Source organism: Sceloporus occidentalis, unplaced genomic scaffold, assembly GCF_023333645.1.
Source record: "Sceloporus occidentalis isolate IW3139 unplaced genomic scaffold, rSceOcc1.0.p SCAF_4, whole genome shotgun sequence".
Taxonomy (NCBI): Eukaryota; Metazoa; Chordata; class Lepidosauria; order Squamata; family Phrynosomatidae; genus Sceloporus; species Sceloporus occidentalis.
Window position 1 is genome coordinate 163,118,968 of NW_028316984.1, and position 25,873 is coordinate 163,144,840.

The following is a 25,873-nucleotide window of genomic DNA, read 5'->3' on the forward strand; positions in this document are numbered from 1 at the left end:
TGTATGTGTGTGTGCATATACATCTATATGTGTGTGTGTGTATTTGTGTGTATGTATTGTGTATCTCTCTATATATAGATAGAGATATGTGTGTGTATATTTATACATACATGTGTGTGTATGTGTGTGTGTATGTGTTGTATCTTTCTATCTGTGTGTATATGTGTGTATATCTGTGTGTGCATATATATGTGTGTGTGTGTGTGTATCTATGTGTGCGTATCTGTGTGTGTGTGTGTTGTATCTCTTTCTCTCTCTTTGTGTGTGTGTATCTATGTATATATCTCTGTGTGTGTGTATAGATGTGTGTCTGTGTATATACACACATACACAGAATGCTTATCAGTGGATTGTATTGGATTGCCTTGCTTCCCAGCAGCTGTGTTTAGGTTTTACTAGTATTGTTATACTTAATGTTAACCAACGAAAAAGCTCCTTTGTTGCTTTGCTTTGTATATTTGTAACAGCTGTGTCTAATGAAAACCCAACCCAGCCGGAGGCGTTGGCCTGCTCCGGGGGAAGGAGGGCCTGCCTGCCTGCCTGCCTGGGCCTCCTCCTCCTCCTCCTCCTCCTTCGGGGCGGCGCTGGCCTCGGAAGCCTCTCATGTGACGCCGGGGGCCGGGGCCATAAACCCAGGAGGCCGGGCTCCCTCCCAGGCGGAAGGAAAGAAGGAAGGAAGAAAGAAGCCCTGCTGCCATGCTGGCCCTGCTCGCCCTGGCCCTGCTGCTGCTGGCCGCCCCTGCCGCCCTGGCCGAGCCCCTCAAGTTCCTGGACTGCGGTGAGTGGTTACCCTATGTGTCCTCCTCTCCCTGGGACACTCCCGCCCTCCCTTTCCCGGACGCGTCCTCCATGTCCTCCCTTCTGGGCAGGGACTGGCCTTTCTGTGGGCATGTCCTCCATTCTTCTTGAAGGCCCCAGATGTTAGGCTCGCCTTGTCCGCCTTTGGCATCTGCTCCGCCTTTCCTTTTCCAGGGCAGGACCCCAGCATTTCAACCTTCTGCCCAGGAGGAGTTCTCAAGGGGCCCCCATTTTGAGCATGGCTGGGAAGCATGATCCAAACGAAGAAGCAGAGAGAGGACCACTGCTTCTTGACCATTTCCAATACAATGCATTGCCTACATCGTCATTTAAAATACATATCATTGCAAAGAGAGGTGGAGGATTTCTAACTCTCTTATCAATAATCCAGCTTGGCACTACTTTCACCTTAATGGCTCAGTGCGGTGGAACTTGGGGTTTGTACTTTGTTGTAGCACCAGAGCTCTTTGACAGAAAAGGCGAAATGACTCACGAAACTACAATTCCCAGACTTCCAGAGCATGGAGCCATGGCAGTGAAAGCTGTGCCCACCTGGATCATTTCCACCTCTTCTGCTAGCTTTCTCAACTCTGGGGAAATTGGGGGGTGAGTATTCCCAGAGCGAGAACAGGAAGATCCTGAGACTTCTCTAAAAGTCATTTTAGAGGAACATTTGTAAAAACGTTTTTAAAAAGGTAATGGTTGTCCCTAAGAGTCATTTTATAATTACTTTTCCCCCTGAGGAGTTGTTTGAAAAGTAATTTGTCCCAGGCTTTGATTCCCAGCCCAGAAGGAAAGCCGATGCCAGGTGTGAGACTGTTGCCACACACCACAACTGGGTCCTGCCCACAAAGACATGTTTGAAGTCAGGCAGATTGCTTGGTTTCTGTCATGCCTTTTAGGATGCCTATTATTATATTACTACAGGACCAGAATTAAGCTGTATATTAAATGCCACTCTCCACAGGTGTGATAACAGTATAAGTAACTGCTGAGCAGTTTTTAGGGGACCATGGCCTACCAGCCTCATTTTTTTCTCATAGTGAAACTATTGTGGTCAGATTCAAAGATATAGCTGGTTAGTCTGTAGAATGTAGAGAGATCTTGTTGCCTCTTTGAGACTAACTGAAAGAAAGAAGTTGGCATTATGAGCTTTCGTTGATTTAAGTTTACTTTCTGACACATCTATGAAAGCTCATGCTGTCAACTTATTTCTTTCATTTAGTGTCAAAGGTGCTACAAGATATCTAGTGAAACTAATTCCTGATCAGCATTGACTGCATTTAGATGTGTTGATGGCTAGACTTAGCCCAGCAGAGAAGCAATTGCAGGGAAGAAAGTATGGATAACAACCTGCCTGTTTGTGTATGTTGCCTGCCTTCAGGTTTCCAAGTTATGGTGATCCTAAGGCGACCCTATCACAGGGTTTTCTTGACAGGTTTCTTCATAGGGGGTTTGGCATTGCCATCCTCTGAAGCTGAGAGACTGTGACTTACCTGCCTGTGTGCCATGCTTTAATTCCTTGCAGCTCAGTTCTTGCTCGCTCTCACTCTCACCCACTCTTTCTATTGAAAATCAAGGGCAAGCTGATCTTGGTATATGGGGCTGCTTCATTTGTAAATTGTTTAAAGGTAAAACTAGGACTAATGGTAATTAACTAGTTTTTGCCTGTTGTTGTGTGTCTTCAAGTTGTTCCTGACTTATGGCGATCCTAAGGCTAACCTATCATAGGGTTTCCTTGGCAAGTTTCTTCAGATGAGGCTTGCCATTGCTGTCCTCTGAGGCTGAGAGAATGCGACTTGCCCAAGGTCATCCAGTGGGTTTCCACGGCTGAGCTGGGATTTGAACTCTGGTCTTCCAGTGTCCTAGTCCAGTGCCCAAACCACTACGCCACATTCTCCAGCCTCATTTTAAAACAAATGTTATCCCAGCAAAGTTATTGAGGAACTAGAGTGAAAGTTTAGATTTGTATTCCTAGAATCTTGTGGTGCTACTGAACGTCCAGGAAGAATAGCCCTGTGTGTTTTTATTCTTGATGCATTATTACAAAACTAGTAATATGAGCAGTGATAATTGAAGATGTCATGCACCACCATTCCTTATGTTGCAGTCACTGTATGGAGTTTATCACTCAGGGGAAATTGATAGTTTAAACAGTGATTAACCAGTCAAAATCATGCAATTAAGATTAAAACATGCTTAAAATGTGATTAGCACAAGAACCATTATCCCATGAATAACCAAGGAATAAACAGCAAAAAAAAAAAAAAATCATGGGAAAATCCTGTGAATGTTTTGCTGCTGTTTACTGTCTGATGATTCACAGGATAATGGCACTTTAAGCATCTCTACTCTTAATGTCATGTGAAAACCATTAGTGCAATTACAGAATATTCCCAGGATAATGGTGCTTTGAACACGATGTTGTGTGAAAACCATTAGTGCAATGGTGTGATTATGGCAGGTTGATCCCCATTTATACTTCCAGTCCCCCTGCCCTGTGTGATAAGCTCCTATGGGACAGCTAGGAACTCTGCAAAAGGACCTAGTGGCTTTTGGGCAGAGCTTGGAAGCATTGCTTTTGTACATTGCAGCTGCCAGAATCTTCCAATCACCATGCCCCCTTCGCATATGGAGTATCAAGGAGCCCACCCAACATTTCTGCCCTCTTTAAGTGCTGTAGTTCCATCCTATGGAAGTCTGGGATTTGCAGTTTTACAAGGTCTTTAGCCTTCTCTGACAAAGTGCTAGTGCCTCTCAAGACTTCAAAAACCATGACTCTTTATATTAATTTGATAGGATTGATAGGATTAGCAAATATCTTCCGGGAAATGTGAATTTTAACTATCTGAAGACATAGAATGTGTCAGGAGGAAGAAGGCTGGCCTAGCCTGACACTTCCCTATTGTGTAGTGATTCAGAAAACTGCTTTGTGAGTGTCAGATGACTCTGTGGGGCATGGTGTTAGCTATATTACTTTGCATTCAAATTGATTGTTAAGAAACAGAGGAGGAAGGGAAGCACTGATTCTTATGGGAAACTTCAGAAGACAATGTGATCTGTTTAGATGGAAAATGGGTGTTATGGGATGTAGTAGAACATTTCCTATTGCAAAGTGAAGAACTTCTGTTTCATGGAAATCCTCAAACATCCACTTCTGCTTCCTTTAAAGGCATCAGGGAATGCATGGAAAGTCACTTGGCCATGCTCTGTGGTATTTTCCCTATGTTCATCGCACACATACATATGCAAAAAGGGCAACTTGGTCCTGATACATGAGGCTGCTGTTTTCAAGCCTAGATTGTTCAAAGGCCAAAGCAGCTCTTTGCATAAACAATAACACAGTGCCATCCCTGTTCTTATCTTTCCATTTGTGTGTGCAGGAGCCTTTTGTTTTGTTTTGTTTTTGATTTTGCAGACTGGTAATAAATTTCAGACATTTCTTAGAAATCAGAAATGTTAGAGTGGCCTACTGTAGAAATAAAGAACATGTAATGCTCCAGATCTTGGACTGTAACTCCCAGTATCCTTCACATTTAGCTATACTGATTAGGGTTGGTGGGAGTTGCAATCCAACCACCCAGAAGGCCACACATTCCTAGCTCCTGACCTGGTGAGTGCCCTCCTGTTTCCTTGCTGTAGTGCTGAAAGGTGACCCTCCGAATGAGATTGTGCCAGCTCCTGGTGTGAGACATCACACCTTACCTCGGTAGTGGGAATTATGTGAGTTTCCAAGATCATGCTGGACTTCTGCTCCCAACAGCTACAGCTAGCATAACCAGTGGTGAGGAGTGCTGGGTGCTTTAGTCCAGCAACATGATCCCCGCTTCTGCTATACAAAATGCAATGATGCAGGGGGATTACTAACATAATATGTTACAAACTATAACTAATATGTAATATGCACGGGTCTTAATAAAATGCAGGGGCCTTACTAACTATAATTAACATGCAGTAATGTGTTACTAACTATAACTAAGATGTAATATGCAGGGCTCTTGCTAATATGTAATCTGGGGGCACTGCAGGATTGAGGTTTGAGTTAGATAGAAAACAGGTATAGTCATAATATTAGATTAACCAGTATTTCAGGCCTCCTTGTTTTGTTTGAGCCTAGTTCTAGTCCTGAGCCAGCATGTCCAGTAGTCAAGGATAATGGCATTTTTAGCCCAACATCTGGCAGTCTAAAGATTCCCTAATGATTGTCAAGGAGGTATATACCAGTTGTAGCAGACAGATAGCTATGTACTCACAAAAGGGGTTGTGTGGTTGTGAAAGACTATGGCAAAGAATTGGGCACCCAATTCCCAATTATTGTTTCCCCACACTTTTTTACATTGATGTGGTACTCTCCAGGATAAAATGCGATACAGCATGGAACAATAGGGGTGTAGGTGGGTATGACTTACAGGATAAAAATTGCTTTCTGTTGAGGCAAAGTTACTATCAAATACAAACTGGAGAGTTGAGTGGGTGTTTTGAGAGGCGTACCTGGCCTGTGTCCCACTTGTGTTACACAGGAGAGCAGCTTTGCAGCTGAGCTGGATTGTCTTACTCATGAATTAGGACACAACAGGTGAGAGAATTCAAAGATATAGCCATGTTAGTCTGTAGAATCAATATGTAGAGACATCTTGTAGCACCTCTGAGACTAACTGAAATAAAGAGGTTGGCAGCATGAGCTTTCCTAGACTTCAGTCTACTTTCTCAGATGTATCTGTCTCAGTCTCATAGTCTCAAAGGTGCTACAAGATCTCTCTACAAAAACTCATGCAATGTTGTACCTACATCACAGGTTAATGTTTATGGGGTGTTACTGTGATTTTGAAGACAGCCCCTGTACAAAGTCCCTGTTCCTTTACTCTTGAGTTGATGAGTGAAACCTTGTGCACAGTTATTTGGTAAATAGTACAGCTGAACTTGGTGAGTTTAAAGTCTAAGTAGACATTCACAAGAGTGCCATGTAATCATAAAATGCACTTAATTGGGGCTAATCACCACTGGACACAAAAAGAATCTTATTTCTATGTAAAAATACATAAGGATTGCACTGCAGGTTGAAATGCACTTACTGGAGAATGAATCCATTAAATCTTGTGTGGCTATCCTATGAAGAAATATGCACCAGCCTGGATATTGTGACTGTTCTAGTCTCCTCTTGACAGGTTATGCCTTTAAATTAATTGGTCATGAACACAAATTCAACAATTTCCTGAAGCCACAATTTGCTGCCACATCTGTGTGAATAACTAAAGAAACAGGCTGAAGCTAGAATAAAGGATTGATGCATCATTAGTCATGTGAAGATACAAGTCATCATAGGCAGACCACAAGGCTGATTCACACTTAAAACTGCATTTGCTATGAATATGATTTGTGTTTTCCTAGCTAAACATGGCAAAGCATACACAGGAGGATATTTTCTGAAATCTGTCCTATGTCACTCTTGACTTTCCTTTTCCTCTCTTCTTTATCATCAAATTTTAGAATGGGGTGGGAAACCTTTTGCCCTCTAGATATTTTGATCTACAGTTCCCATCAGCACGGCCTATAGAGAGGAATTACAGATTTCGTAGTCTTAAGCATCTGGAGGACCAAAGATTATCCACCTCTGATTTGCATTAAAGTTCTTGGCACAGGAACTGGTCTGTCCTTTTGCCTGTGCTATTGCCATTGCTAGACAATAGCCACTTCCCAACATCCTGTCACACTCCTAGAATCAGAGAATTGTAGAGTTGGAAGATACCACAAGGGCCATCCAGTTCAACCCCCTGCCATACAGGAAATCACAATCAAAGCATCCCCAACAGATGGCCATCCAGCCTCTGTTTAAAGACCTCTAAGGAAGCAGACTCCACTACACCCTGAGGGAATGTGTTCCACTATTGAACAGCCCTTACTGTCAGGAAGTTCCTCCTAATGTTGAGGTGGAATCTCTTTTCCTGCAGCTTGCATCCATTGCTCCTGGTCCTAGTCTCTGGAGCAGCAGAAAACAAGCTTGCTCCCTCCTTAATATGACATCCCTTCAAATACTTAAACAGGGCTATCATATCACCTCTTAATCTCTTTTCCAGGCTAAACATCCCAAGCTCCCTTAGTCCTGTGCAACAAAGAAACAGAACTCTTCAGAGGTGGATCTAGAATATAGAAACTGGCATCCTTCTCGGCAGTTGACATCATTAAGGCTTGGTATTCACCCCAAAGATGTCCCTAAATTCATCTCTTCATTTTCTAATATATGAGTTAGTTCTTGCCATTTTCTTCTGTGGGAAAATAAAATCTCTACACTTGAGAACAACTCTGGTCTGAGGGCAATCCTGATGAGAGAAGGCCCAACTCTTAATAAGTGTTGCATTATTATCCTTGTAGCACATTATCTGCCTATACATGTCCACTACTCTTGAAGGCAGCATGCTCCACTGTCAAAGAGCTCTTACAGTCAGGAAGGTCTTCCTAATATTGAAGTGGAATCTCTTTTCCTGTAGTTTGAATCCATTGCTCGGTGTCTTATTCTCTGGAGCAGAGTAAAACAAACTTGCTCCATCTTCAATATGACATTATTTCAAATATTTAAACATGACTATCTTGTCATCTCTTAACCTTCTCTTCCCTGTGCTAAACATACTTAGCTCCCTAAGCTGCTCTCATAGGACACATGGACATCAGATTGCACTGAAAAAAGGGTGTATCAGATACATACTTCTACAGTGTAATCCTTCATGCATGAGAATGCTCTTTCTGTATCCATGAAACTGGGGGGAAATGGGGCTGTATTATATGTATGAAAAAACAATTATCTGAGCAAGTCTTGTCTGAGATATATTGATATAAGATTATTGGCAGAAAAGTGGCTATCAGACAAACGGAGAGTGATTCTAGTTGCCAACAATCAGTATCTGTCTGTTTGGATTTTACTCCTGCAAGGTTACCAACTAGCATGGTTACTGAATGGATTGGCTTTGGGAATCTGGGAACTGTAGTCCAAAACTAGGACATTTCTGACTTTTGAAATATACCCTGTTTCTGCCCCCATAAACCTCAGTCTGTTACTTAGGCTCAGTTCACCATTTCATCTTGTTATAGATACATGCAAATTGAAAATAAATGGTAATCTTTCAAGCTTTGTGGAGCATTTGTGCTTCACCATTGTGGGAAATGTAACCTATTCAGCATTATTGTGCTACATACTGTTGTGAAATCCATTTCCTGTTCTTTAGTCAAGCCAGCTGTTTCTGTCTCGATTTCCTTCTTTTAAAACCAGCTTGCAATGAAGAATATTTCTCTAAAGCTATAGACTGTGCTTTTCCAAACAGCTACTCTTAGTTGCAATTTCATGTTTCTAAGAATTTATGAGCCTTCCTAACTGTTAAAGTGATAAGCCAAATTGTGACAGCAGGATTGCACAGTTAGGTTGTTACAAGGGAAGCTGCAGTTATCAAATGCAGTGTGAGTGAATGTAGCAGTTTATAGGTTCCCATGTACTGTATCTTGACCAGTGTAATGTTTGATGTTGCATTCAAGATATTGCTAGTACAACCAAGACATTAAGATCATGAATTTTCTTGTTGTCCCTCTTCCTTTCAGGTTCCAAAGATGGAACTATTACAGAGGTCAACGTGACTCCTTGCCCTTCAGAACCGTGTCTTCTCCACAAAGGAGAGTCTTACACTGTCAATGTCACATTTTCTAGTAGTAAGTATATCCTGATTTTTAAACTCTCTTAAAACAGTGATATTTATTGGACTGAAGCCTTTAAAAAAATCTTATGTTCAGTTTTCAAACTACAGATGCTTCAGCTGTTGTGAATTTCTTATACAGAAAACATTTTATCTACAAAAAAGGTCAATGTTACATGTAATTCATTGCATATATTGGCTAGCAGCTTGTGTCTTCTTGTGGTGCCACTAGAATTTAAGACAATATAATTCCTTTTGTGGAGTGTGTGTAAGGTGGATGTCTAATACTTTCTTGCACAATGTTTCCTTCCCTGCTGCACATTTATAGCATGATGATACCAGAGAATGTCCTTGCAGCTAATCAGTGGCCAGGTAGGGGGATGTCCTGGTGCTTTCTGCTTTATGTTCCACCAGAATACCTGTAGGATCCTGGCCAGTAATTGGAAATATGTATCTTTGCTGTACTGGGACAGCCTCAAGTGACTGGCCTTCCAGCTTATGTACATGATGCAAAAGAGTCACAGATGCAGTTAGTGCATGCAGCAATCTATACATAGTTATCATAGTTCTTCTTTAAAAACATGAAATTATTTTCTGTTCAAGAAATGCATATGGAGAAGAGGAGATGAAAACATATTGGCAGTAGGTTTATCTAGCTCACTGTTGCCTGTAGCAGGGACAGGCACAGTGCAGCTATTCAGATATTGTTGGACAGCATCTGCCAGCATTTCTTACCATTGGCTACACTGACTAAGGCTGATGAGAGTTGTAGTCCAACATACCTGGAAGTCTGCACTTTGCCCTTCAACCTGGAGGTGCAAAGAACTGAACCTTAAGATTTTTTTGGTATGTAAAACATGTACTCTGATATTGAGCTTCAGCCTTTCACCTAAGATGTGAGAGGAGTAGCACTACCCAGCCCCATGCATTTACAGTCACTGAAGCAGTCAATGAAATTCAGGATATCTTTGACTTTAATGCACTGTAATCTTGATGTGGAATGGGAAGTGCGCTTTATTCTGGCATCTTTCTAAATGGGGCAGTAAATCTGCTCTTGGTTTTAGTTCACATGGAAATGAAGCTATCCAAAGTGCTAAATCCTATCTCTTTTTCCTCCCCCCACCCCCTCAACTAAGTTCAATACATTGGATAGCTAATTTAAAGTCTGGATTAAAAGCAAGAGTGGGTTCACTGTCTCCCTGACACTGGAGCCATCAACTGCCATGGTTTGTGTGCATCCATGGAATCCTGCATTCCCTGCCCCAATAAAAGGTCCTTGTCTCAGTAAAATATGTTTCTTATTTTGTTAATCTTTTTCTGCTTTTACAGAGATTAACAGCCAAGGCAGCCAAGCAAAGGTGTATGGAGAAATGCTCCATATGGACATCCCCTTCCCCCTTGATCAGTCTGATGGTTGCAAGTCAGGAATCAGCTGCCCAATTCAGACCGGCCAGTCTTACAACTATCTGAACAAGTTACCAGTGAAAAGCGACTATCCATCTGTAAGTGTCTTTATCAGGCTGATTCCAGACAGTAGAGCTTTCTTCCACATACCTTTACCTCATTCACAGCAAGCGATGAAGTGCTGGAGACATTCACTTAATCTAGCTGCCTAGCTTTTAGGGGAAGGTGGGGTATGTCATTTTTCCCAGAGTGAAGAGTGAGCATATCCTAGGTCTCTCAGTCTTAGTTCTCAGAAACAGACACTGCATCTGGATTGTACTACTTCAAACTAGGGGTTGGGAAAAGTTCCCACCATGGAGCAGAATTTCCTTACCTATAGAAAATTAGCATATCAGAGAGCAGGAAGTCTTGACTAGAATCCTTCTCCTTAACATCTAGCTTTCTATCCCCAAGGAACAGTCTTACACTGTATGAAAAAACATTCAGTCATGTCACATATACAACATTGGGGGGAAATATGTTCCTATTTCCACCTTTGGTGCAAGGCAGGGTGATGTTTGTGGAAGATGTGGGCATAATAGGCAGAGACAATACTAAGAGCCAGCATAGCATAATACTTTGCTATAATTTTGTGGAATTGTGGAGAGAACCAATGCAGTCAGATTCAGGTGGGGCAGTGGATATATGCCCAAGAGCAAAAGTGACTGTTGTGCAGGATCTTCTAGACCTCCTTCTGTAAGCTCATAAAATGTACAGCTACTTGCAGAATTGGCTGGGTATGAGTGTGTAAAAGTCCCAACAGAATTTATTCTATATTTCTGATTCTGTGTTGAGGTTCATATCAAAGACAAGAGTACAGAAAATGCCATGTATGTTCTTCAGTAGTATAGTAGTCTCAAGTGTTTTGCTTTTGGAATTAAATTGGAATACAGATCAAGCAAATGAATAAAAATAGACAGGAAAGAACTGAAGCCTATCAATCTCAGACTGATCCAAAGTGTGGTAATTTCTTGTAGTCCCTCCCACTAGTTCTTCCACAAATAGGTGCTAAGGCCTGAATGTCTGCTGAATAACAGCTTTCACTCTTTTTATTCTCCACAGATTAAACTGGTTGTGAAATGGGAGCTGCTTGATGACCAAGGCGAGATGTTGTTCTGCTGGAAAATTCCTGTCCAGATCACCAGTTAAGAAGATCCTGCTTAACACTTGAGGGTTTCCACGGGAGGGAACAATGGGGAGGCTGGGTATAGAAAGGAGTCAAATGCTTTGCTCTACAAAGCATTTCTTGTTTCAGTTCCTGTAGCATCTGTGCAACAATTACTCTCTTCCCCCGGAGTCAAAATCTGAATGCAGTGGTCAGAACGAATTCATCCAAAAGAGAATGGGGAAAATCTTGCTATAGCTCTGGGCAAAAGGTCATATAAAATCATTGATGGAAGTAACGTGTGGAGGATTTTGACTGTTTATAATAAAATGCTTATCATGAAAAGATGTTTTGGTGGGGGGGGGGGAGAAAACAGAGCAAACATCTGTCAGAAAGTTTGCAACTTGTCAACAATACAGTGCCTCTCACGGTCAAATGTTGCAGGCTTTCATCTGTTTTCCTACCAGTTTCCCCTGCTCTCCCATGACCTAAAATTTTCTTGGATCTTCATTTGTCATCTGGAGCCAAAAGAAGACTGAATAGCCACCTGCTGTGACTACTTGCTGCAGAGAGGGAAAACCATCCTCTTAGTCGATGCCAAACCAAATGGCATTTGGTCTCTCTGTGGAGATCATTTGTATTAAACATTTTGCACTATCTTGTAACTTACCTGGAGTTCACTGTATACTCCAAATCCAGCTTCTTTTTATAACTTCCTTTTAATAAAGCCTTGTCATTAAATGTTTGTCTGTCTTGTTTTGGGATAATGAAGCATTTACTAGCTGGGAGTAACCTGTCTTGTCATGGTACACTTGAAAATTACAGGAGATAATGTAATTAGAGTTTTAATCTTCTGAATAGGATGCAGATAGCTAAATTGTAATCTGGTCTCTACTGGGTGAAATAAACCTTGGAAGGAAGTTGCAGAATAGTCTCTGCCTCTGTTCCTGGTACTAATCACATGCTTCTGAAAATAAAGAGAATAAGAGTGACCAAGGATGACAAACCATTATAACTAAAATATGGTGGGGAAGAATGCTCCCATTCATTCTGTAAGAAGACTCTAGCTCTGTTCTTCTTCACTGAATTGACAAGATCTGGCTTTTTGTTTTCTTTCCCCCATTAGCTTCTGGTTCTAAGCTTGGAAGGTTGAAAACAGAAATCATGTTACTCCAGTCTGTAAACCATAAGGCACAATATAAAACCATTTATTTAACATCATGTTGTATTCTCCCCAGTAGAAAACATCACGAGAGCACTTCCCAAAATGTAAAGGCTGGAATCCTTCTTCTTGTTACCAAAACTAATATTCCAACAGTCAAGGAAAGCACAAGGATGAATGCCCATGGCTTGGAAGAATAAAGAGAGACTGAGCCAAAATGCCCCCTGCAGTCCAAGCTACTGCCAGACTATAAATAGAATCCATACAATCTGAAAATGGGCAGCCCCTGTTCCAGGCTCAGGTACTGGAGGCTGAGCTCTTTGCTTTGCCAATGAGAGGGGCTTTCAGGGAATGTTAACCAAGGGCCTGTGTAGAATCATTGGGGAGAAACACTCCTATGTCATCTGTGGAATGGGAACGTGTCTCAGTCACTGTAAAAAAGCTACAAAGTCTGTCAATATCTGTGTGGTGGGTGTGATGCTACCTCCTTTAGCACACTGAACTAGAAGGAGTCTTGAAGTTTTTGTCACTTGCCCAGTTGTGGCCAAGCAACTAGACTCTCAGGCTGTGTACCTAAGGAGGGTCAGGTAAGGATTATATTAGAATTAAAATGCAGTGAGCCTATGAAAGGCATAGATCCTAGGCAATGTGGGGAGTGAATACTGTACATAGGAAAAGGTCTTGTGAGAATAATTCTTGGGACATGAAAGCCTGCAAGTTCATGAAATGTACTGAGGGCCAAGAGAGATGATTGGAGTGAACATACTGTTGGCTGACACTATGCTCATCAGTAACTAGAGGCCAAGAACCTGTGAGAAGAAATAGGGACAACATATCAAACAGCATGTAATGATAGGACTGAGCCCTGAGTGTTTAGACTGTTACAGAAGCAGGGAGCTTACCCTGTTGAGTTTTTGGTCTTTGGAAAACAATAAGTTTTAAAGCTGCTGATCTCCCAGTAACCTTTCCAGCTGGACAGACCTCCAGTTCTCCGAAAGCAAATGGCTAAAAGAATTGCCTCTGTTCCATCAGTGCTTCGAGAGTCACGCTGCATCTGGATTCTGGGCTGTTTCTGGCACACAATGGTGGGGCTCTGGTAAAGCTACATAGCCAGGCAAACAGTTACAACGATAGGAACCCTCTGTGTTCTCACAGGTGCTGCCTTCACACAGGGTCATAGAGGAATTTGCTTCTTCACACTCGTTAACATCTGATGGGAGCAGAAGAAAAAGAACTTCTCAGGCTTAGTAATACTGTACACAACTTCACCCGCATTCCTCTCAGCCAATATCTTCACCATGTCTTAGTTCAAATGAGATGTTGTTTGGGGTGTGTGCACATCAGAGCACCTATACTGGAGCTTCATTTAAACTAGAAGTGTCTCAGGTTTGCCTGCATAGGAGACACCTACAATGAGCAGAATTTACCAAGTGCCCACCCACTGGAGCAGGTGGTGATTTCTGCTGTCTCACATTATTCCGGATTAACTTGGTTTAGAATATATATTGTTATGAGGGATTTCTGTGCCATGCAGCAAGCTTACAAGTAACTCATAAAGGAACTGAAACTACACTTTCAATAGCAGTTCCTAATAGTATTTCTTTCTTCTTCCTCTGCATCTAGATTATATTCTTCAATACTGAAATGAAAGTATTGATTTTGCAGCTACCACTTTAGTTTTGTAGATCTGAGAGGCATCTTCACATCAAGTCTCAGCAAGCTAGTAAGTGATAATTCAGATGCTAAGGAGCAGATAAAAAGGGACCTTGCCTGATGCAAACAGCAATAATGCTATTACTTCTACAAATCTCTCAAAATGGTTTGGAAACTGGTGAGCAGGTGTTTCTCTCTGTGGACACTAATGCTTTTACATGTTTTACACTGGCATTTGGGAGCTGTAATTCAAAAAACTAACTTCAAAACTGGTTCTAGACTTGGCTACTGATGTGATGACAAGTCACAGCACTGGTATGGTCTTTAGACACTTGTAGTGTTGCTATAATCATAACAATTGTATGTTGTGTCATTGTTACTATCCCCCAATTTCATATGGCAAGAATGAGGCTCAGAGAAAGAGAAAGAAGGATGGGGGGAGAATAAAAATGTTTTGCCTGAGGGCACCTTGTGAGTTTACACAGAAGTGAGATTTGAACTGATTTGTTGGATCTGTGTTTTAGCCATTCTGCTGCACCCTCTTTCTACTTCTGTAAGTTTGAACCTCATTTCCATCACAGAGCCACTTACCCACACAGGCCATACGGATCAAATCTAATTGGAAGCCATCAAAGCAGTCGCAAGTGTAACCCTCCTGCACTCGAACACAGCGGCCATTATCACAGCCATTCAAGATCCCACACTCCTCTGCCTGCAGTCCTTCAAAGCTGCTGTAGTGCCCTGAAGAGACATGGAGAGAACAATAACTCTGCAGCAAGTAGCAATGTAGATTGCCTACTCAGAGCATCACTCCTGAACAGGAGGTCATGCTAGAAATCATTCTTCCAAAAGATGCATGTAAATATTTACATATAGTAAGTAGGGACTATTTAAAAGATTTTGTGGTTTGTATATTTTGCTTTTACCTTTTCCCTCTGATTGTTAATATGCCACCTTTTGAACTATAAATTACATGAATATTCTTTTGATTGAAAATATTAAGAGTGCAAACCTTTAAATATATCAAAGGGGAAAAGATGAAGGGCAGAAAGGAAATGTTTTCTCCTTTTAACTTCCTTCATTACCCATTCTTACTAACTAAAGAGAATTATGTGTTAAAAAATATCTTTTCACATATATATTCCTTGCTGGATTAGAAATTCCAGGTTTCAAACAGATGGGTTTCCCATTTACTTCCCATTACTATTCCAGTTCCCATCTACATTGACAGCTGTTACAGGAGCTCCAGTTAAGGTGGGAAGCAAACGTTTTGAGCAAGGGACTGAACTCAAGATTTTACTGAAGACCAGATGGAGGTGTCTACCAGTATGAAGGAAAACACTCCTGGACTTCCCATGAATCTGTTCTGGCAGCCAGTACATTTGTACATGGTATACCCAGTTTACTACTTGGGAGGGGATGACACTGTGGATCTCTGCCCCTAGACTCTGGAACTCCCTGCCCAGGGAAATCAGAATGGCTCCCTCCTTGGTGGCCTTCCACCAGCAGGCTTTTAAGGAATTGTTATAAGGACAGGCTGGGATGTTGTACCATTTCAAAAAATGTGATACAGCTTTTTATATACATAGTGTTATCTTTTTAAAATGTGTTTTATTTTATAATAACTAACTGTTATTACAATTCCTTTTTAATGTACTTTTTTCTATGTTTTTAATTGTACTATTTTTTTAATGTTGTGAAGCCTCTCTGAGTCCCTGTTCGGGAAAAGAGCGGGACACAAATAAATATAATATATAAACAAGTTTTTTTTAAAGGAGTGGAAATAATGTGCTCACAGTTGGTTCATTTATTTGTAGCACTTTTGTGTATGTGCCTTCAAGATGCCTGCTGATTTATGGCAACCCCATGAATTCATAGGGTTTTTAAAGACATGGAATACTCAGAAATGTCAGGGATGATGGGAGTTGTAGTTCTTCACCTCTGGCTCTAACTCACCACCTTGTTATGCAGCAGAGCTGACCAGCTTTGGTCAGTGGTTAATGCTTTTCTTCCAAGCAGCAGAGTTTTAGAGAATAGGCTGAAGACCCTGACAAACTCTCCAAGCCTTCTCACTCTTCTTCCTCAGATGTCTCCAAACTTCTCCAGGATTCTGCTGGCTCTTGTATCTTCACTCAAGACACCAGACAACTCAGTAGTCTTATATAAAAGATCTACTTTATTCTACTATATACAAATACTATATGCCCTACAAAATCACAATCTCCAACACTCCACAATATCTCCAAACCACTCCAACTACCCAACAAAAAACATTGGCAAACATTGCAATTATTATAGCCATTGTTAATCACCACCCACTAGTCAGTTTCCACCCAGTGGGTGTGTACATTCATTTTGATTGGTTCACATAGTTCAACCCACACTTAAGACCAACCCAAGTATTTCATCATTTTACCTTGTACACTTAATGAATCTCAGGTGTTTCCAATTGTACATTCTATAATTCTGTCCTTGACTTTCAAGACTTCTAAATTACATTAGCTTTTTCACCTGTGTAGCTTCTTAATTGCTCTTGCTTAGTCATTGTGACTTTCACATACATATTTTATTTCTATTACTGTATGTCCCATGTTGCATTTTCCTTAACATTTTTGTCAGTTCCTTCCTCTGAAATACTACCTACGGACTTGGTATTTGTTGGTGGTTTCCCATCCAAGTAATAAAATGAGCTAAGATTCCAAAATCTGACAGGATATAAGGCAGTGATGGCAAACCTTTTAGAGACCGAATGCCCAAACTCAGTGGTGTTCCCACACCAAGTGTCAATCGGTGCTGGGGGGGGGGGAGGACTTCGGGGGGGGGAAGCACACAAGGAAAAATGTAGGCTCTGATCAAATAAAAGCTCAAAACAAAAACAAGACAAAAAAGCCACTCGTATGTATATTAAATCCATCTTCTCAGCCCTGCTCAAAATGGAGGACCTTTTGGAATCCCTCCTGGACACAAGGTTGAAATGGAGGACAGGTCCTAAAAAGGAGGAGGACCAAGTCTGGTCACCCTGAGCTAAAAACACACACCTCACTACCCATTCCAGAAGGGACAGCTGCCTGGTGAACCAAGCAGCTATCCGTCCTGGAAAGGTGTGGAGTATTGACCCCCTCATAACCCTTTCCAGGACAGATAACTGTCTGGTGAAGCAGCCAGCTGTCCCTCCTGAAAAGAGTCAATCCTCCAAACCTTTCCAGGATGGAAGGGATGGAAAAATGAAGTGATCCTTTCCTCCACCCCTCCCACCTTTGAAAGGCTTTCTCCCCCATGCACATGCTCTGTTTTCCTTCTCCCTCGCTCCTCCTGGCCTCTGCTGCATGACATCAGAAGGGGCTTTGTGTGCCCTCTCTGGCATGCATGCTACCATGGATATAGGGTATTTATGCCATTTGTAACATACCCCTGAGCAAAAGCCAAACTAAACTGAAATCTTTTACGTGGTTTGTGTATGTGTGTGTCTCATGTAATTACCAGTTTGGCCAGGCAAGAAGCGAGGCTGCGTCTGTATTGGACGATACTGTGGTGCTTGTTGGGATGTGACATCTTCAAATTCATTGCTTTGTTCTCTGTTAGAGTGGCTGCTCTCAGGTGTTCCATATTCAAGTCCCAAGTGGTTGTAGTATGGCTCTAAATCTGGGCTGTAGAGTCCATAGTGATGATCTTCCTGATTTGGCCCATATTCATAGCCAGACCTTTCCTGGAGTCCAGTTTCACCCCTGGCAACATTGCACAGCTGAGCAAAATCCTCTGGAAGGACAGGCAGAAAATACAGGCTAATAAAAAAAAGCACCCGTTTCTCCCCTATAACCCTGCCCAGGTATTGTGAAATTGTCAAAGACCTTTCCCCACATCCTTTTCTTTTTTGAGGCAAGGTGGCCAATGAACGGTGACAGGGCCCTTTCTGTGGTGACACCCAGTTATGGAATGCTTTTCCTAAGGATAAATGCCTGCCTCTTGAATTTGATGTCTTTTCATTAACAAATTTTGTATTTGTTCAGGACTGGAATCTTTGGAGCTTTTATATCTATTCCTTTGTTATACTGAGACTGTTGGCACTGCAGTTGAATACTAAAGTTACTGTGTAGGGGTGCATCTGCAGATGCAGAAATAATGCAATTTGACACCAATTTAAGTGCTGTAGCTCCATTCTATGGAAGCCTGAGTTTTACAAGGTCTTTAGCCTCCTCAACCAAAGTGTGCTAGCGCCTCATCAAACTACAAATCTCAGGATTCTGTTGGATGGAGCCATAGCAGTTAAAGTGGTGTCAGCATTATTTCTACAGTTTAGATGCACCCATAGATTCTGTTTAACTATAGTGCTGTAGGCTACTCTGAAAGTTTTTGCAACTGTAGAGTAGGTTACTAGATACTCAAAACTAGTCAGTCAGATCAGCATATTATAAGAAAATCTTGATGTCAAATGACATACAGAAAGCAGGAATTCAAGAAGTCTGTGGTTAAAGGCTTGGTTAGGGAGAAATACTTAATCAAATGTATAAGCAACTTTTCCTAACATGGTGCCCTTCAGATGTGTTAGACTAAAGCTTCCATCATTCCTAGCCAGTGCTGCTTAGTGATGATGGAAGTTGTAGTCCAATAGATCAGGGTGGGAAATTCCAGGTTGTAGAAGGCTGTAATCTTCAGCATCTCTTCAATATATCTTGAAAAGGGTTTATCTTGTGTCCCAAGACCTTTTCCATTTTTTAAAGATTCAAAATTTAAAAAATCCTCATCAAGAGGCCATTGTGGCACAGAATGGGTCATAGGCTGCATCTGCTGATTACAATAACTCAGAATCTCAGAGAATTGCTATAAGTGAGTTCCTCCCACTAGTGGAAATTAATCAGAAACTAATCAGGAGGCAAACACTAAGCATTAATCTGAACCGAAATTCTTGGTGTGTAACTCCCAAATGTTGAAAAACCAGCTACAAATGTTCTATATTCCGTTATTAAGGGAGCAAAAAAACTGGAGATGCAGATCAGACTGTTCTTAGCTTTTCTTGACTGGTTAGTTTCTGCTTACTTTAGCTCAGTGGTGCACAATCAGGGAACACATTTCCTCATGCAGCCCAGTTAAACAGCTGGCTATGATGAGGAATATTTAGGGTCCTTTCAGCATCAGGACCCACAAATGAAACAGTTAAGGGCCACAGCTGAGCACCTTTGCTTTAACCACTCCTGCTGAGGGACTGAGCATGAATGAATCTTGAGTGTGAAACAAGATTCTCTGAGATTCTGATAAACTATTATGTGCAAACATGTCTGTAGTGTGTTTAAACTGTTAGAAGAAGTGGTAGATGTATAAGGTCTACATCACTACAGTACTATATTACATGCTTGTATGGGCTGTGGAAGATTCATTGTTGGTAACTCATTCCTTTCTTGGAGCCACTTACTATGGGACAGGAAAGGTCATTCAGTAAGCACAGTGAATCTAACTGCTCACATGTGTGCCCTGGCCCAGTAAAATTTTTAGCTGAGTCCTAGCCTACCTTTTTTCACCAACCCCCATATAATTAGTGCATTCTTACCAGAGGACCTGGGAGGACAAAGTGCACAGTCCTGGCTCCAGGCCTCTCCATAACGGCAGCAGCATTCTGTGTATGTGGTGCGTTGCCCCAGCAGTGGCTGATTACAGATGTAGTTGGAGACACTCTGCCAGCAGACATCCAAATGAATGTCATGTTCATCCACATCATCTGTCAATGGAAGAAATGGGGGAAAGGGAAGATCTGAGCTGATGAGATAAGCAGAAGCCTTACCTCTATCAAATTTCTATGCTGGGCCATGAACTTATACTCTCTTGGGTCTCAAACTCTACAGAGTTTGAAACATTTGTTTTATGACAGAATGCACAGTGATTGTTACAATACTAACCAGGAGAAGTGAGGCTGTGATTTAACAACATTTGGGACCAGTAGGTCTTTAAAAGAAGACAGACAAGGAGCAAGAACTTGAAATAGTGGCCATGCTGCCTGGGGATTCTGGATGTTGTTAAAACTAACTTCTACAAACTCTGCAAGTTGTGACTTATGCTCAGTGAAGATAACTAATTGCTAGACATGCTATACAAATTACATGTTCACAGCTCATTGGTGCAGCCCACATGCTGTATATGGAAGGCTCCTTGAAATGCTTTGTTGAAAATATTACATAATATGTCTGTGAAGCCCACTGCCTGAAAAATCTTACTAGCCAGAATATTGGGATGAATAAACCATCATCCAATAGTATATGAAGCTGCTCCTTTACTCTAAAATGAGGAAATCTGATCATATTTATTTAACCTTTATTTATTTAAGCTATTTTCAGCATGAGTGTTCTTAAGTAGTTTACAAAAAGCCAAAGGTTTCCACCTAGCCTTTTTATTCTCATAACAACCCTGTGAGGAAGATCAGACTTAGAAACAGTGACTGGCCCAAGATCATCCCATTCATGGCTGAGTGGAGATTTGGACCTCAGTTATCCTGGTCTGCTACTCTAAGTGCTATAAAGGTAAATGTAAATGTTGCCCTTTTGACAAGATTGTCAAGTCAGGTCTGACTGTATGAGGCAAGACATATCTCCATTACTAAGTCAAAGTAGTCAGCTTTGTCAAAGACTACTCCGTGACCATGTGTCCAGAATGGCTGCATGGGATGCTGTTACCGTCTACTTGCACTTTTACATGCTTTCGAACTGCTAGGTTGGCAGAAGCTGGGACTAGTAACCGGAGCTCACTCTGTCACACAGCACTGGGGCCTAGAACTGCTGACCTGCCAATCTTGCAATTATCTGAGGAGTTTATCAGACAAGGGAAATTGGAAGTATAATCCAATGGCAATCTGAACGCAATCATGGGGTTTAATGTTATTGCGTGATAACCCACTACACACAAATTCGGGCAATGGGAAGTCAGTCCAAATGCAATCATGTGGTTTCACGTTATTGCGTGATAGACTGCCACACGCAAATTCGGGCAAGGGTATGTTATGTTTGGGCAAAGGGGAGCCAATTCGAATGCAATGAGCATTCACGTAATTTCGCTAAACTAGTGACTTTACATGAATGCATTCTGGCCCCACTTTCTTTTCATTCGAAATTAAGGAATTTATCAAATGGGAGGAATTTCTTTTAAATTCGAATTAAAAGAAAGTGGGGCCAAACGCATTCACTTAAAGTCGCTAGTTTTGCGCAATTGCATGAATACGCATTGCATTCAAACTGGCTCCCCATTGCCCAAAAATAGCATGCCATTGCCCAATTTGTGTGTGGCAGTCTATCACGCAATAACATGAAACCACATGATTGCGTTTGGACTGACTTCCCATTGCCCAAATTTGTGTGTAGTGGGTTATCACGCAATAACGTTAAACCCCATGAATGCGTTCAGATTGCCATCGGATTATACTTCCAATTCCCCTTATCTGATAAACTCCCAAGAGAAATTCCTCACATGTAATAAATTCTACTGTCAGCATCTTAACCACTGAGCCACCATGTCTTATACAACACTACTTTTTGCTGTCATTCATTGGCTTTTTAAAATTTAAATGTCAGATTCTGAGGATTTTACCCAAAGTATTAAAATATGCTTTGAAGGAACATTTTGCACAGTAGACAGAATGGCACTCACCTGCACTGTTAGAGACGTTGATGCAACGGTTACGGGTTGCATCCAGCACCAAGGGGAGGTTACAGAAGCAATGATAGGAACCAGCAGTGTTGAGACACTTCCCATTTGCACAGGTCTCTTCATCCTCACATTCATCCAGATCTGCAGCCACAGAGGTTTACACCAGCAAGTGAGAAGCCTGAAATCTAACCCACTCACCAGAAAAGTCAAAAGGTTTTTCCCATACCCACCCATCATAGGCGTACAGGATTTCAGGTAGTATCTTATTTACTCTCCACAAAGGCATTGCTCATTCCCTACCGAATGGGCAACTCTATAAAGAACAGGTAGCATAAAGAACAGGCAGCAAAGAAATAAAAAAGACAAAATATCAGTCTGGTCCATAAGCAAAAACGGAAATGCAAAGTAGGTCAATACTATTTATTAGGACCATTAAAATATTACAGAAGTGGTACAAGGTGGTGAGAGTTTTTAAGTTCTTCCAGAGTTCTCCATCAAGAATGATGGTACAAAAATTACGGCATAGGGAATGAGATAGAAAGTGCAAAAAATTGGCCTGTAGAGGAAATATATCAATCAGCCAGAAAAGGGTTTTCTCACCAATACACTCAAGCTTGCTGGAGTCATAAAAATATCCAGGTTGGCAGAAGCAAGTGTATCCTGGCACAGTATTCACACAGTGTCCATTACGACAGACCTCAAGGCCAAACATTTCACATTCATCAGCATCTATGGAAAAAGGAGGGAAATGTCAACACAGTAGCCAAATCTCCTGGACCACTGTCTGAACCTGCTCTGATTATTTCTAAGGATGGTGATTTTTAAACTCTTTGGCTTCAGGGAATCCTTTCCATACCAGTTTGTCTCCTTAGGGATTCCTGACTGTCTACAACAGAACTGCCTTCCTGCTAGAGATGACTCTGGGGTGCAATACAGAGTACATCCTTATTCTGTGTGGGGATGCTGCTGTGCCTCATAAGTACTCTAACTGAATAAAGAATGCAGTTAAAATTATACCTCCCGGCATCTGAATGAAGAGAATTGACCCCTTTCAGGTCAATTCATTTATTTGTTTGTTTGAACCATAGTTCATAGTAAAAGATGTAAAGCACAGAAATTTGAAATTACAATATGCCTATTTTAAATAAGTAAAACTTTTTCTGGGGCAGCATAAAACTGACATTTCAATATATCATGGATTATATTCTCCATTGCTTCTAACTGTGAGTTACTTAGAAATAAATTCACAGGTGTTTTAGAATATGTCAAAAAGATGCCTGCTAATGACATAGCTTTTCATGTGTTTTCACAATAGGTGTTTTCTGTGACAACCATGCTGTCATCATCACTCACCATTCACAGCATCTATATACAACACTGTCATCAAATTGTTGCTCTCCTGTAATTCCCTGTAATTCCCCCCTCTCTTCTCAGACTATAGAAAATCCAATTTGGGGGAAAGAACTGGAACAAGAGTAGATCAGCTTAGTGTTACAATTCAATCCTTTGTAAGAGCCATGTTTTTGATGTGTGTGTTTAGGCAGCTAAGCCTATTGCCACACACCTACTTTTATATGGCTTCGTTGTTGCCTTTCCTGCCAGCAGCATCTGAGAAATATTTGCATTCTTTTAACTTAACCTTACAATTTATGCTGAAGTATATTTTCATTTATAAATCCATATTTTTTACATCACTGAAGTATTCAGGCATTATTTTAAATCAATTGTTTTAAATTAAAACAACTGTTGTAACTAGAATTATACTGGCTAAGTACTGGAAATCGGAAAGAATACACAGCATAGAGGAATGGATAGGGAAATAAGTAGAACTAAAAGAGATGGACAAAATAACGGTTTGGAATAATAAAAAGTCAACAGATTATTGGGGAAAAGAATGGAAACCCCTGATAAAGTATTTAAATAATTCATGGGGATTAAAAGATAATATGTAAAGACACTCAAAAATATTTAGCATAAATAAATAATGCCTTATTTTGTACTAAGATGTATGGGAAGGGGAATGATCAATAAGAGGAAGGGTAAATATGGAAGTTAAGAAGATTTATGTACAGATAAAAAGGAACACTATTGAGATGTTAATTTGATGGAAATTGTACATGATGGAAAAAAATCAATAAAAAATAAAAATAAAACAACTGTTCTAAAATTGATATTAAAACAAGTAATTGCACTGCCTTTCCAATCAACACCTTTTAAACTGTGCTAATGTGCATGCACATGTGTGTTACATTGGGAAGATCATACAATCTCCCTTTTTTAGACTATGAAAGCATGTGTACAAGAACTCTTCTATACGTAAAAAGCTTTAACATCAATTATATAATTTATAGGAGAGGTATTTTGAAAACAACATGTTCAGAATTGTTCCTTCCCTTGTCTTATAGCAATATTATGGCCAGAACATATCAAGAAGTATATGCAAAATAAATAAATAAATAAATAAATAAATAAATAAATAAATAAATAAATATCCACCATACTCCTCTGAAAAGTAAAAAATCAACTGCAATTCTACATGGGAGTTTTCAGTTAAAGAGTAATGAAAAATAATGCTAAAGACACCAGTCCTCAACTATCCTTATGTTGATTCTAATTAAAAAACTTGTAGGACTCTGTTTATGAAGGTCTGGGAATAATTCAAGTAACTTTTAAACATGATTTTTCATTTGAAAAACTGTCCCTCATCTAGATGGCAGATTTCAGGTATTTAAATCCTCAGTTCTACACTACCCCTTCTCTACATTAGACAAAACTTCTAACATTAAAAATTTATATTTTAATGAGAGTAAAGTTTTGAATGTTCATATCCTAAGCATATCCTAAGGTGGCAAATACTGGGCAGCAGCAGTAATGGTGGATGACATTGGTGGAGGATTTTTCTGACACTAAAAAAAGTGACACCATAGCTTACTCACATTAGCACTGCAGAAAGTGAGGCAAAGTTGAACCTCCTTGCAATAACCTTCCACCAAGAAAATCCCAGGCTGAGGCAATCTTAGACTCAACAGAATATGGAGAAACAGAATACTTTCCAACTGGCAAAGGGGTCAGACAAGGCTGCATACTATAACCCTACTTGTTCAACTTGCATGCAGAAAATATAAGAGCAGGTTTAGACTCAGAAGGAGGAGGAGTGAACATAGGAGGAACAATGTATGACACCATAATAATAGCAGAAAATATCACAGACTTGGAGCAATCACTAAGGAAAATTAAAGAAGGAAGTGCAAAGGTAGGGTTACTGCTGAACATAAAGAAAACAAAAATAATGACCATGGAGGATCTACGTAAGTTCAGTCTAGATGATGATCAAATCAAAATAGTTAAAGATTCCCTATACCTTGGATCAAATATTGGCCAGAAAGGAGACTGCAGTCAAAAAATCAGAAGAAGACTAGGGACAGGAAGGGCAGCTATGAAAGAATTATATAAAATCCTAAAGTGTAAAGATATGCAACTGAGCACTAAAGTTAGACTTGTCCAAGGTACTGTATTCCCCATTACCATGAACGGGTGTGAGAGCTGGACACTGAAGAAAGTGGACAGGAAGAAAATCAACTAATTTGAGATGTGATGCTGGATAAGAATGCTGATACCATGGGTGGCCAAAAAGACAAACAAATGGATCCTAGAACAGATCAAGCCTTGGAACCAAAGATGATGAAACTGGGGCTGTTGTACTTTGAGCATGTCACAAGAAGGCATGACCCATTAAAAAAGGCAATAATGCTAGGAAACATGGAGGGTAGTAGAAACAGAGGAAGAACACATGCCAGATGGCTAGACTCAATTAGGGAGGTCACAACCCTGAAGGACCTGAGCAGAGCAGTGAAAGACAGGGATGCATGGAGATGTCTCATCCATAGGGTCACCATTTAGTCAGCATTAACTTGAAGACAGCTAAGAACAACAAACATTCATATACTTGTCGATAAGTTACTTTATTTAGACATAAGCTAAATTTAATTATGATACTTTAATCAAATAAAGAAACAAAGAAAAATTTAGGATGTGATAGTGACCCTGCCTTATCAAAAGCTCCTATGAAATCTGATATTTTACTTTTCTCTGTCAATTTTAAGATTACAGGCATTCTTCAGTTATAAGCCTCAATGAAGCCTCTTGTTACAAATTGTTTTTTCCCTCTCAGATCCCACTTTTCCTTGTCTTCTGCCTAGCTGGAAGTTATTTTAGCTGCATCAGCACTGGAAGGATGGTAAGGGAAGGTTGGAGAAACAAAGACTTTCTGTGGCAGTTTGCAGGAGTGTGTCTGCAGTCAACAATGCAATGCATGAGCTGGGAAGGATAGCATTCTGCTCTAGCCAATCCTAATGTTGCTGTGTTTGCCTGCCTACAACAACAACAAAATAAATAAATAAATAGCAGGTG

The 25,873-nt window shown here is 40.7% G+C and overlaps 2 protein-coding genes across 5 annotated transcripts in view; one reads left to right on the plus strand and one right to left on the minus strand.

Moving 5' to 3' along the window:
• The first annotated feature begins 637 nt into the window (after positions 1-637).
• On the plus strand, positions 638-11,763 carry NPC2 (NPC intracellular cholesterol transporter 2). Its single transcript, XM_089522204.1, has 4 exons — positions 638-778; positions 8,383-8,490; positions 9,804-9,976; positions 10,980-11,763. Exons 1-4 carry the CDS (start codon positions 697-699, stop codon positions 11,064-11,066), a joined length of 450 nt encoding a protein of 149 aa, XP_089378330.1. The 5' UTR covers positions 638-696; the 3' UTR covers positions 11,067-11,763.
• Positions 11,764-12,209: 446 nt separating this feature from the next.
• LTBP2 (latent transforming growth factor beta binding protein 2) overlaps positions 12,210-25,873 on the minus strand; it is a 205,622-nt gene continuing 191,958 nt past the window's right edge. For all 4 annotated transcript variants that reach the window (XM_089522203.1, XM_089522201.1, XM_089522202.1 and 1 more), the window contains 6 exons: positions 22,064-22,192; positions 21,464-21,604; positions 19,380-19,547; positions 17,318-17,593; positions 14,429-14,578; positions 12,210-13,394 (listed from right to left, as the gene is read on the minus strand). In XM_089522203.1, the coding sequence (XP_089378329.1) occupies positions 13,228-13,394; positions 14,429-14,578; positions 17,318-17,593; positions 19,380-19,547; positions 21,464-21,604; positions 22,064-22,192 (1,031 nt within the window). In that variant the 3' untranslated portion in view covers positions 12,210-13,227. The remainder of the gene's footprint in view (positions 13,395-14,428; positions 14,579-17,317; positions 17,594-19,379; positions 19,548-21,463; positions 21,605-22,063; positions 22,193-25,873) is intronic.

What these genes read in the sequence shown, in the direction of transcription:
- NPC2 (XM_089522204.1), top strand. Translation starts at nt 697, where the DNA reads ATGCTGGCCCTGCTCGCCCTGGCCCTGCTGCTGCTGGCCGCCCCTGCC. An exon ending in CCTCAAGTTCCTGGACTGCG is followed by an intron (nt 779 to 8,382) that starts GTGAGTGGTTAC and finishes TCTTCCTTTCAG; the next exon opens with GTTCCAAAGATGGAACTATT. An exon ending in CAATGTCACATTTTCTAGTA is followed by an intron (nt 8,491 to 9,803) that starts GTAAGTATATCC and finishes CTGCTTTTACAG; the next exon opens with AGATTAACAGCCAAGGCAGC.